This window comes from Catharus ustulatus, chromosome Z (assembly GCF_009819885.2).
Source record: "Catharus ustulatus isolate bCatUst1 chromosome Z, bCatUst1.pri.v2, whole genome shotgun sequence".
Lineage (NCBI taxonomy): Eukaryota > Metazoa > Chordata > Aves > Passeriformes > Turdidae > Catharus > Catharus ustulatus.
This window is the reverse complement of record NC_046262.2, coordinates 18,143,305-18,156,766: the sequence shown is the minus strand read 5'-3', so window position 1 is coordinate 18,156,766 and position 13,462 is coordinate 18,143,305. Positions and strand designations below refer to the sequence as shown.

Genomic DNA, 13,462 nt, shown 5'->3' with positions numbered 1-13,462 from the left:
TGAACAAACCCATGTGTCAAAGTCAGTTAAAAAAAAAAATCAGAAGAAGGAAAGAAGAAAGGTGCATAAGGCATGCAAGTTGGAAAAATATCATTACAGATATGGCAATTTTCTTTTTAAAAAGAAACATTTTTATCCTCTTAAATTGAGACTAGAAATGGAGTATTTCAATACACCATGCCAAAATACTACATCAACATTTGCAAGCCTCTTCTAATACAAAACTGACCTCTTGAAATATCTATTTAAATTAAAAATAAATCAAAAAGAGAAACATACCAAATTTGGCCCGAAATTGATGCCACCTTATAAAAAAAGTATGTCCCTAAAGAAATAGAGACAGAATCTAAACTTTATAAATATTTTTGCTTTCAAGTTCTAAACTGCAAATAATTTAAGAAGTAGTAGAATTCAAAAACATTTTGACAGAGAAGTGTCTATATATATGTGCATATATATATGCTATGCTATAAACATATGTGACACCCCTGAGAGCAGTAGCATTTACGAATTCATGCTACATAGCTCACACAACTGTGGAAAATATTTAAAGAACTAAAAAAAACCAAATAAAACTATAAATAATACAATATTGGTTTTTATATGTGAGATCACAAAGAAAAACTCTGACACAGAGTAAGCAAAACAGGTGGTTATTGCACACATATACTTTTGCTGCTATAAAAGCAAGATCTGGTGATGAAAGCATTTTTGCCTTGTTCTGAAATGCACAACTGCACTGCTGAAATGCAAAACTGCATGTAATAAATATAAATGAAAAAAAACTTGGCAGTTTAAAAAACAATACCCATGAGGCTATGTAATAAGACAATACTCTGTAAATCAATTTATTTCCCATGTAGTGAAAAAAATCCAGTCAGTGTAATGATTTTTCTGCAGGTTGAATAGTAAAATCAAACTGCTTATTTTCCCACAAGTCACTGTGAGAATAAGGTCTTGCTATACCCTTTAAAACTTTCAATTTAAAAGTTAATTCTAGAAATTTGGAACTGTAACATCAGGGTCTTTTGCCATTAATGACAACAACACTACAAACAGCTAAAGAGCAGTTATTTGTAGAACAACTCAGTTAAGGAAAAGAGCCAACATGCTATATTGCCCTTTTTGAGTGGACAAAGTAGACTCATTGATTTCCACTGTAAGAAAGAAATGACTTGGTAAGGAAAACAAGTGCTGTGTCAAGCTGCCCCTTTTTCTCTTAAATATTTTAAGACAGAAGCTTTGCAAGACATAATAAAATCCATTGCTTTTATTATTAAGTGAGAAAGTCTTGTTTGTAACATTGTCACATTGCTAGTCAGAGAAACACTTCAGTGATGAAAGTCAATGCTGGGCCACAAGGCCTCATTCTATAACATTCGCTTACAGAGAAATTAGAGTGATTTTCAACACACCCAACAAAACATTCCTTGCTTCCTTCAGAGAAAAGTCCCATCATTCTTCCTGTAGTGGGCATGTTACTACACAAATTATAATTTTTGTTTTTGGACAAAAAATCCCCAAATTTTCACGAGAATAAATGGGCTTCTATAGGTGTTACAGAAGTCTTCACACATCATCATCATCTGATGTATCACTGCTGCTTGTCTCAGAATCCTCATTCTCCACAGCAGGTTTGAAAGTGCTGTTTTTCCAGGTGCTAAATTTAAAATTACAGATGAGGCCATTTTTCAAAATGCCATTTTTCCGAAGGCCGTTTTTTTGTAACTGAAATGTGAAAACATGACACATTTAGAGAAAGAAAACGCCAAACACAACAGTCTGTCTCAATTCAACACTCTTTATATCTTCACCTCTGGGCTACACTGCATCCACAGCTTTTCATATGTACACAGAAAGGTTAACTCCTCTGCGAGTTCACTTCTGGCCAGCCACTGTATCCCAGTGTCTCCAGCTGTGCTGAACTGCTGCAGTCAACGAGAGTTCACCCTGTTCTCACCCACATTCCCACACATCTTGCCCCAGAGATCCCTCCTCCCCATGGTCTCTCCCTGCAATCCAGTCCCCTTTCCTACAGTGCTGCAAACATCTGTGCTAAGAAGGGCAAGAGGCAATAAAGAAGGGGCCCAGAAGAGATGCTGCAGAGGGGAGTGGGTATCTCAACAATTGGAAAGTCAAAGACACTGAAGAGAAAGGAAACAGTTGATTCTGTAAAAAAGAAAGGAATTATTGCATTTCCAATATCATGCAGAAGGTGTGCACAAAGACAAGCACTTCAGAGTTCAATATTCCATACTCAGTATGTGTGTGGCTAGACACAAGTGGAAATATCAAATGTTCAGATTTAGCACCACATGCTATTCTCCTTTCTGACTCTTTCCCACTAACCCCAACAGGTATACTCAACACTCCTAATGAAAATAAACTATTAAAAAAAACCCCGGAAAAATCAAGTCTAGATTGCCTTTTCATACTTTGTTACTGGTAAATTTAATGTCTCCCAATTCCCAAAAAAGAAAATGCAGCTCTCAGAGTAGCACAGAAACTGCATAAAAACCTTGAAAGAAGACTCCTTAGGCTAAGATGAGGAGTTTGAAAGCTTGTCACTTCTACCACCACCAACACTGAAACTACTCAGAAGTACTCCCTACCCTTCCCTTGATGCTTTGTTAATAGACCTGAGCCTTGATATCCTATTTTTTAAGCAATTATACTTCCAAAAGCACAGTATTGAAATAGTAGTGGAACAGCAACATCCCTAATGATAAAAATTACTGCAGATCCTTCTCAAAAGGTAGGCATCTATGGTAACTAACCACAGGTTTATAGCAAAAAATTAACTTAGTCTTACCTGTTCACTAATGACTTGGAACTCCCTCATCTCATCCTCAGTTAGTGGAGCACATGTTTCATCATTTTCACTATCTTCCTGCCAGCCCATCTCCTTTAACAACCTTTAAATTAAGAAGGACAACATTAAGGAATTTGCTACACACAGACATTTCAAGCTCTCCCTACATACAAGTCTAAAGACCTGTAATAAATGCATTGATTAATTTGCTGGTATTTTTTTAAACAAACTCTTACATAAGTGTGAGTTCAAAGTCTTGTAAAAGGTTTGTAAAGCATGGAAGCTGAGTTCTCAGGTCCCTCAAAGATGACCCTATTCTACCACTCTATGTGGTGAAAACTATACCTTCATTATAAGGCAAGAGATCTGTGTCAGATAGAACAGTTAGAACGTATTTTCTTAACACAACTTATAAATGTTACTGAAGCAGAATGTACTCCCCTGCGAACAGTATGAAGAGACAAAGACATACTGAGGGACTATGCAGGCTTTCCCAAATAACAAAGCATGAGTATTACTGGTGGCCCTTGATGGAAACAAAGTCAGGATGCAATGGTCTCGTGATTTCTTTTTTATACCACATGCTAATGTCAGAGCCATGCCAGGCTTCTTCACAATTCAGTCTCAGCTAACAGCACATGCTGGTATTTCAGCTCAAACAGCTAGAAGAGAATTTTGGGATAAGGGTAAGAAATGAGGAGAAGAAAGACTTCCCTCATAACTAAACTTGAGGTATACAAAGATGCAATAATCAGCAATAATCAGTTTTGGCTAGTTCCAAAAGAAGGATGGCAGTATCTGAACAGGAAGAAAGTGGTTTTACATTTGAAGATCCTGTGAAAACACAGGTTATCTGAGGATGAAGACACCGTGACATTTAACAGTGAAGTTACTAAGTTTGCTTGCTGCAAAGTTTTTGCAAAAGGATTAGCACCTTCTTCAGGCAAACCAGGTATCTTTTGACCTTAAACATTAAAGCAGACTAAAGCTATTTCACAAAAAATTAAGAGGTACCTAAAATGTATGCCACAGCTGACACATAAGAGTAAAAAAACAGTGAATATATTAAAATAGGGAAGTAAGACAAACTCACAGCTGATACCACAGGGACTTCATTTAGGCAGACACCAGCAAAAAATGCCCTTCAACACAACCCTCCCCAGAAAGAACTCTTTATCTCAAGTATATCTCTATATGCAGTAGATGTGCACTGGACAAATTTGCAGGTAACCAAAGCCACCAATGTCTGTTTTTAAAACTGTAACAAAAACCTGGAACTGTAGAAGGAGAAAAGTACCACTCCACTTAAAAAAAAAAAAAAAGTCAGTAGGACAGTAACAGAAATGAAAATTGTATCCCCTCTTGCATTTGGACCAAATTCAAAAGCATAACAGGCAGGAACAATCAAATCATTAGGATATGGTAAAAACATATGCAAGTCATACAAAACTCTAAGAGAATACATTGTACAGAAAAGTACAATGCCAAACACAGTTCAGTGATAGTTGAGTTTAGAAGTTTTACTGCAAGCAAGCTCATACATTAACACTGCATTCAGGGAAGTAAACAGTTACAAAGCCCCTGTTAATGCAAGTAAAATTTAGGGTAATGGCTAACTAACTCTAAAGCTGCATTTTTAAATGTTAGCAGCATCACTGTCCCTTTAAATTGATACTGTTCTAGAATGGCTAGAAGTGTGAACTACTTTAAAAATTTCCTTTGGATTAGCAAATTTGATAGCAACAGGATTGCCACATGTTGGAAACTTCCCCAGGAGAAAGGAAGCTCTTTTGTACTAAATGTGCCAATACTGTTACTAGGTATGCAAAAGTAACCTGGGAGCTAAGCTGGTGACCCAAAGTACAATTTACTACAAAAAAGCTAGTGATAACATCTGTCCACATGCATGCTGAGCTCACAGTCAAAGGGCTGGGGGCAGTATGCACACACAGCCTCTCTGGGATACCACAAAAGAAAGACATTTGCCCAGAAACCCTAACAAGGCTATTTAAAGTAATTTGAATTGAAAAACCAAGAGTTAGGTTTGACTCCCATATTCCAGTCAAAAAATCATGAGCCTCTAGTGGCCAAAGATTCCACAGACTCCCAGAGCATCTTGAGTTAGAAGGGACCCACAAAGAACGCAGCATCCAGCTCCTGGCCCTGCACAGAACCCCATGAATCACACCCTGTGGTGGAGAATGCTGCCCAAAGATTTCTTGAACTCTCAGATTTGTTGTGATCACTTCCCTGGGAATCCGGTTCCAGTGCCCAACTATCCTGTGGATGAACAATATTCTTTCTGAAAGCCACAGATTTTCTCCTTACAATGGCAAGCAGCATTTCTGCAGTCTTCACATGCCCATGGTATTCCAAGCAAATAACTGGCAAGTTGAAATCCCCCATTAGGAGAGCAGTTCATTTTGAGGTGTTCCTTAAAGGACAGTCAGTGTCATCATCCTGGGTGGCCAACCTACACTGGACTCCAACAATGGTATCTCTTTTTTCGTGCGCTCCTTAATCCTTATCCAGAAGACCTTAACCATTTCATGATCAGCTGCAAGCTCCATATATTCTACCCCATCTGTCAGATACACCACCACTCTTCCCCCTCTGCTGCTGTCCATGCCTCCTGAGGAATCTGCCATCATCCACAACACTCCAGCGACAGAACTCATCCCACCTGGTGTCACTTATGTCAGTGATGTTGCTACTCCAAGACTAAGCCAATGTTTTCTGTTTCCAAAGCCAATGGTGGGGGAAAAAGGAACACAGCAGGGTTCTTTGTACTCTTGATACTCATGAGGAGTAAGAGGAAATGAAAGTTTCTTCTACAGGCACTACAAAATGAAGAGCTGTCTAATCCAATGCATGGACTCTATAACAAAGCAAAAAAAACCAAAAACCAAAACAAACCAAAACAAAAAAATCTGTCTAATCTATCACTGCAATTCTGTAGTTATCAGAAACCATAAGAATCTGACAGCTCATTTCCAGTCTGGGTTGTGATTTTCCAGCAGCATCATTCTCCTATCTACTAACTGCTACTGCACTTGCTTTACTAGGACACTAGAAGCTGTTACAATCCTTTTCATGAAATTACTTCTTCACCTTCCAGTGGACTGCCTTGTGATATTACTAACGGCGTCAAGAAGTCAGCTAAAATAATTAACTACTTTAACAATGATGAAAAGTTCACTGGAGTTTTATGTGAGATGCAGCATTTAAAATATTATTAATACAAACAGCAATTACATGCATTGTTTCTCCCAGACACCTAGACCAAAATCAGAGGGATGAAGTCACTATGCAGTTTGCTATATTCTTTATTAAGAAATAAACTTTCTTTACTGAAAATTGGATGTAAGTCAGTACACAGGTCTAAGAAACCAAGTGTATCTCATGTTACATTAGTATGTGTCTAACAGATAAATTTGACATTACTCAAGAAACATTGTTCTCACTTTTCAGATTCTGATATCTGAAGTAGTAAGAATTTATGCACATGCTCAGTTACCATGAAGGAACACTTCATGTTATATAAAGTACATACCTATGCTCTGCCTCAAGCGAGCTTGAAAGAACCTTTGCCTGAGGGAAAGCTGAAGACTGAATGATCTGCTGAGGTGTGATTGAAGCATTGCCATTCTCCTGTGGAATCACATTTTCAAAGTTTAAGTTTATATCTCTCTCACGATGAGGACTGTTGCTGTTATGCAAGCTGAAGGACTCATCATCCTAAATACAAAAATAATTTTACATCAAAAAAGTAGAAGTGAATTCCTTCCATAAGTAAATGTCCAGAAGTGCTGCAATTCAATAGATCTGTTTAGTTTAAGTTTAAATGGAGAGGCTCTGTACTTCATGGGTAATTCTGTTCACCACTCTGGCATTTGCAATATTTGCATACTGCAGAACTCCTGAGATACACTACTGATTAAGTAATGCAGAAAGCAACTCACATGCTTTTCCCCATTTTTTTCCCACAAAGTTTCAAACATATCTTAAAATTAAAACGTACTTTAGCTATCCTTCATATTTACAGAAATAACAGGTTGTTGAATTTTTAATGCTCCTAATTAAATATCAGAGCTGTATGTGGCAGAAGTCTGAAAGTATATGAGTTCTCAAGATTACTTAGTCTAAGTGACAGGTCACAACACCAATATCTCAAATAGCAAATTCTCTGGCATGAATCCAGAAAGACTGCATACTGCTTTTTAAATTCAGACAAGTTCACTTACACATATGCACTCAACTCCAGTTTCTCAGGCTGTTGCAAACAGTAACTGCAAATTACTAGCCATGAAATACAAATCAAGAAAAAAATGTATGTAGAAAGCTGACTGTTCAGGTTCACTCGAAGATTAAAAGATCTTTAGACTATGAACATAAGTTATTTCTTTCTACTCTACTCATTCAGCAACTGGTAATTCTTATCTATGAATGAGAAAGCCTCAGAAGTCTTACAAACTGTAAAAACAATGAAGTGTACAATCACTATCTAGTTAACACCTTTCCATGAGTAGAACCCCTAAACTGGGCATGTAAAAGCGTTACCCATAGCAGGAAGAAATCACGCAGTCTTCTGCAACTGTAAGAAATTGTATTTCAGAGCACAGAATCAAGACCATAATGACTTCCCTCCATTCACATGTTGTCTGCTTTCAGAAATTTTAGAATAGTCAGCAAGATATTAAGAACACATATCCCAGTAAACATACAGTCAGCTGTTACATGCCTGAAGAATATGTCATATAATATCAAGAAAAAATTACAAATTTATTACGCAATTCTAATATATAGGGGAAAACAGCTTCTTCTGAGTGTGATCTAGCTGCTGAGTACATTTTGCCTCATTATTTCATAATTCTGAATCTCTAGATGGTTCCTAAGATCGTTCTAATCTTAAATCAAAATCTTGGGGTATTTCCTGAATACATGAACACAGCTACTACCCCCAATATCCATCTCAGAGTACTCAGTCACAGAATACCTGATGAAAAGACATAGGCCTTTTTTAGCTCACACATATGTAATTTACATATGGGATTTTTTGTTTCAGTGAGACATTTTAAACCACTCATTTACAGCAAACAAATTTGTAATCCTCTCACTCTCAATAATAAGATACTTATCTTCACTTGATCTACGTATGATAACTTGGTGGTAGCTGGTAGCATTTGACACATTCTCTAGTATCAATCAAGTATGGCATAAATCAATTCAGACTGAAAGAAACCTGATGAATATTATATACACAGCCATTACAGGCCTTCCAGTTCTCAATTAGTAAAAATCGGTGGTTTATGCATATATTGAGCTATTGCTCCCATGATTAGAAGAATAGAGAACTTCTGGCTACCTAAACACTAATTAGAAAGGAAATGGTTTGAGAAGCAGAACGAACTTTTTTGTTTTGTAGGATAACTAGCAGACAAGGTACAAAGCACTGCCTTCCTCAGGTCTGTTAGGGCCAGGTGGGACTCACACAAGACTACAGAGGAAGCTAGAACTTCACTGAGCCACTTTCCATTATTTGCCAGCGGTCCTCAATTACCAGACAGGTCCCAGGCAACTGGAGGTTGGCAAATGTGATACCCATTTGCAAAAAGGGTTGAAAGGAGATTCCAGTGAACTACAGGCCTGTCAGACCGGCCGTGGTACCAAGGAAGGTCATGCGGCAGATCACTGTGAATGCCATCACACAGCACATGAAGGACAACCAGAGGATCAGGACCAGCCAGGATAGCTTTGGGAAAGACATGTCCTGCTTGCCCAACCTAATCTCCTATGATCAGGCAACCTGCTTAGTGGATGTGGAAAAGGTTGTGGATGTTTTCTGCCTGAACTTCAATAAAGCCTTTCTTTCACACCGTTTCCCAGAGAATTCCCTGCAGAAGCGGGCAGCCCATGGCTTGGACTCTTCACTGGGTAAAAACTGCCTGGATGGCTGAACCTAGAAGGTGGTGATGAGTGGAGTTATATTCAGCTGGTGGTTGATTATGGGTAGAGTTCCCACAGGCTCAGTACTGAGAGAATTTCTGTTTAATATCTTAATCAATTATTTGACAAGTGTACCTCAGTCTGTTTACAGGTGACACCAAAATGGGTAGAAACTTTGATCTGCTGGAGGGCAGGAAGGCTCTGCAGAGCGATCTGGACAAAGCTGGATTATGGGCTGAGACCAGAAGTGTGAGGTTCAACAAGGCCCAGTGCTGGGTCCTGCCCTTGGGTCACAACAACCCCAGGCAGTGCCACAGGCTGGGGCAGAGTGGCTGGGAAGGACCTGGGGGTGCTGGTGCCAGCAGCTGAACATGAGCCAGGGTGTGCCCAGGTGGCCAAGAAGGCCAATGGCATCCTGGCCTGCATCACAATAGTGTGGCCAGCAGGAGCAGGGCAGGGATTGTCCCCCTGTCCTGGGCACTGCTGAGGCCACACCTCGAGTGCTGTGTCCAGTTCTGGGCCCTCAGTGCAAGAAAGACGCTGAGGGGCTGGAGTGAGTCCAGAGAAGGGCAACGGAGCTGGGGCAGGGTCTGGAGCACCAGTCCTGAGAGGAGCAGCTGAGGGAGCTGGGGGTGTTTATCCTGGAGAAAAGGAGGCTCAGGGATGACCTCATCACTCTCTAGAGCTGCCTGGAAGGAGGCTGTGCCCAGGTAGGGGTTGGCCAACACTGACAAATGACACAAGAAATGGTCTCAAGTTGTGTCAGGGGAGATTCAGGTTAGAGACCAGGAAGGCTCTCTTCACAGGAAGAGCAGTCAAGCACTGGAATGGGCTGCCTAGGGAAGTGGCTAAGTCACCAATCCTGGAGACAATTTAAAAGACATGTACATGTCACACTTGAATACATGGTTTACTTGCAGACTTGACAGTACTGAGTCAATGGCTGAACTCGATAATCATAAAGGTCTTTTCCAACATAAATTCACCCATGATTAGGTTAGTTTACTAAGCCAAATTTATCCTTTTTATTGTTGCTAAAGACACACAAGTACCTAAGTTATTAACATATACTAACAGATACTGCAGAAAGAGACAAAAACAAACTACGAAGCAGTACTGGAGGAGGAGTAGTACTTGGAGCAATACTTTTAAATTCATCAAAAGATATTCCTTTTCTTCATTTAGAAATCCAAAATCATTATTTAACAGCTGTTTACAGCAAAATAAATGTAAATTATCATTTGTCTGAAATCTACAGGACCTATACTAAGTACAAACAAAATTACCTTCTCTTGCTCATCATGATCCTCATCTTCATGTTCCTCTTTCACTCTATCTCTTTTCAATGTTTTCAAAAACTCACTCTTCTTATCAGTCCGCATTCTTGTCAATTTTGTTAAACGAGGCTGACCATTTTTGTCAATAGGGGATGAAGAATTTGACCGATTACACTAGTTAGGAAGTCAGAAAAATAAAATGTTAGAAGTGTTTTCATTTAGAAATTTTTCAATTAAAGACATATGTATTTATTGTTTTAGGTTGCACAGTCAAAAGCAGAGGGAAGATCTGTATTTTGGTATATATGGTTTGTAGACATAAACCCAGAGACGCAGGTTTATGGAGCACTGCTAATGAACAGTGGGTCTTCTGAAACATGTAATACCTTTAGCAGTTTTGAAGTCTAAATGTATCAGGTTCTATTTCCAAATGTGGGTTTTTATTCCAAACCAAACCTACAAAGGAAACTGCACAGTACTTTAAGGCCACTGATATGCCTCCCATCTTTCCTGCACATTAAGTCCTAAAAAACATATTTAATACAATTCTGCATAAAATTTACTGATTATCCTCACTTAAATAAATTAAACATTTTATAAATGTAACTACAGCCACTGCTTTACCTCTTTCACTGAATTTTGTGTTACAGCAAATGCCTTGACAGTTGATTTGAAAGGACTGAAAGTGCCAACACCTTGTGCAGACTCATGAGGAAACGCATTCCCAAGTTTATTTTCTTTTGCTTGGCTTTTCCACTGTGTGGGCTAGACAGAAATATAAACAGAGACGTAAAGAGTCCTTAACTACAAAAGGATTCTCTTCAAGGATCTTCAGAAAAATGATTAAGCAAAAGCAAATCCTAACTGCAATCTTAATGTAGTGCAAACATCTGTTTTCTTGTGGAAAAGAGGTTGTTTATGAGCAATTCATCTGCTCATAAATACTGTTTACACTGTTTATATAAAGACTAAAATTTCAGAACAATTAAGATCCTCATATTCAAGGTATTGAAAATAAAACACGGGACTTCAACAGCTGAAAGTATTATTTTTGGATTCAAAATGTTACAGTGTTAAGAACTAATCTATCATATGCTCTCAAGAGCATGGAAAAATTCCAGAAACAAAAAAATAAAGATTAAGCCAGTGAGAATAGTTCAACTGGTTAGAACCTGGTACTAATAATGCCAGGGTCGTGGGTTTGAAGTCCATATGGACTACTCATTTAAGAGCTGGACTTGATGATTCTTGTAGGTCCCTTCCAACCCAGAATATTCTGTGACTATGCACATGGAAAGTTGCATTTGGAAAGAGACGATAATTACTAATAGGTTATAACATCATCTCTTTCTGGAATAAATTCTGAAGGTATTATGCTGACTATACCTCTCCACTACATACCTAATTTTGTTTTGTTAAAATCATATAAAAGCGACTACTATTCCTTAAGTTAAAAACACCACTTTTACTCTCACTTGTACAGCTGCAGCACTTCTCAAAAGTGGTAGACGAGAAGCAAAGAGAGACTAAATTATAATTTAACAAGAAAAATGAAAAAAAGTTGTTTCTATTAATTTTTGAGGTGTGTTGCATTTTGCAAGTGTTGAATACATGAATCTAGGAACAGTGTTCTCAGGGATGAAATGCATTATTTTTCTAGACATGTTTTTCATAATGCTGGTATCCAATACTCACCTTTGCAGGTGGAGTGACAGGTTTGGGGACTAATCCTTTATAAATACTTGAGCCAGTTCCATTCCTTATTGGTTGTGAGTGAAGACTTCCCACTACTGGGAATTCAGATATTCGCAGTTCTTTTGTACTGCCCTTTTTAATGACCAGCATTCTCTGAGATCTAGATTTAGGATTTAAAGGGTACTCTGGAAAAAAAAAAAAGAAGTGTATATGTATATAGATATGTGTGTGTGTGTACATGCCTGTGTACACAATCTCACTAGTTTTTAGTTCATAAGGTATTGGATAGCCATATGATCCAGAGCAAACAGGCATAAATCAGGAACTTAAATCAGTATGAGTTACACAAATAACTATGTGCAAACCTGAAAAAACACAGGTTCTGTTCCATTTTCTACAATCATAATTTCAGAAATATTTCAATTGGAGATGCAGGAATTACAATTTTTATAAGAAAATATATTCTTCAAAGAACCCTGCTACACAGTTCTAGAGACTGTTGCATAACAATTTCAAAATCAAAATATTGTTAGGTGTTGATAGTTACCCAAACTTCAAAAGAGATTTCATATTCCCTTAAGGTTTCCTAAAGAATAATTAGTATATAATTAGAATAATTGTGTATTTATTAACAGTTCAGTTTAGAGCTCTGCACTGAGGTTCTATAAACATGAGACAAGATGTACACTACATGTTAGACCATGGCAATGATCAATTTCTGTAGCTCCATGCTTCAGATGGATACAACAGGACAAAATTTCCATGCTCATTGAAGCCCAAACTAGAAGACATATAGTCAGCTGTCAAACCAGAGAAACTGCCATTTAGCAGTGTTAATGAACAGCTATTAAAAAGTTTTTAAATTGCCAAAAAGTGGGAAAAAGTCTATTTTTTGTACATGCATTCCAGCATTGACTTAAGAGCCTTTTCAAGTATTATCTCCTCTCCCTGCAAGCAATGTTACTTTACATAGTCACTATATCCTCTGTTTAAAAAAAAAAAACCAACAACAAACCCTATCTTAAAAGTAAACATTACTTTAGCTTTGTTTAGCAGGTAGATGCTACAAAACAGTTATCATATTGTAAGCTTCATTCTTATTAAACCTCATTACAAGATTTCTCATAATACCCACAGGCTCCCATCACATATACACCAAGTAAAATGGAATCTAAGAGAAGCCTACATTTTTAACAGATGTTAGAATGGATTGTAACAACTCCTCTGTCCTGAATATTGTGTTCTTCTAAAGAGAATAATGAGAGCCTTAATTTCAGTTTTTCAATTCCAAAACAAGATTCTTTTATTGAAAGATAGATTATCATGTGAAAGCTGCTAACAACACAAAACCAGAAAGCAGTCCAATTATTTATGATGCTGCGAAGAGGAATTAGATATTTATATTGAGGGGTTATGTAACGTTACTTTGTAAAAACATTAGAGTGCAAAAAATACTGGTTAAGTATGAGAAAAAGAATGAGCAAATCAAAATACTTTTAAAATCTCAGCATTAGTAGTAGTTAAAGTAGACAAGTAAAAGTTTTCATGTTTAACTTTTTTTTTAATAAAATGAAATGTTCTTATTTTGAGTACATTTATTACTTTAAAAGCCCTGCCATCAAAAGCTACCATCTTCTTAGGGGTAAACAATTGACTACATAAAGCCCATTAGGATTGTAAAGTGGTAGCCAAACATAATCAGATGAGGATGAGAAAACAATCCCAACTACAG

At 37.7% G+C, this 13,462-nt stretch overlaps 1 protein-coding gene across 2 annotated transcripts in view; it reads right to left on the bottom strand.

Annotated features, from left to right (window-relative positions):
• Positions 1-1,255: 1,255 nt before the first annotated feature.
• GPBP1 (GC-rich promoter binding protein 1) overlaps positions 1,256-13,462 on the bottom strand; it is a 38,624-nt gene continuing 26,417 nt past the window's right edge. For both annotated transcript variants that reach the window (XM_033085608.2, XM_033085609.2), the window contains 6 exons: positions 11,731-11,915; positions 10,660-10,800; positions 10,045-10,209; positions 6,366-6,550; positions 2,813-2,915; positions 1,256-1,728 (listed from right to left, as the gene is read on the bottom strand). In XM_033085608.2, the coding sequence (XP_032941499.1) occupies positions 1,570-1,728; positions 2,813-2,915; positions 6,366-6,550; positions 10,045-10,209; positions 10,660-10,800; positions 11,731-11,915 (938 nt within the window). In that variant the 3' untranslated portion in view covers positions 1,256-1,569. The remainder of the gene's footprint in view (positions 1,729-2,812; positions 2,916-6,365; positions 6,551-10,044; positions 10,210-10,659; positions 10,801-11,730; positions 11,916-13,462) is intronic.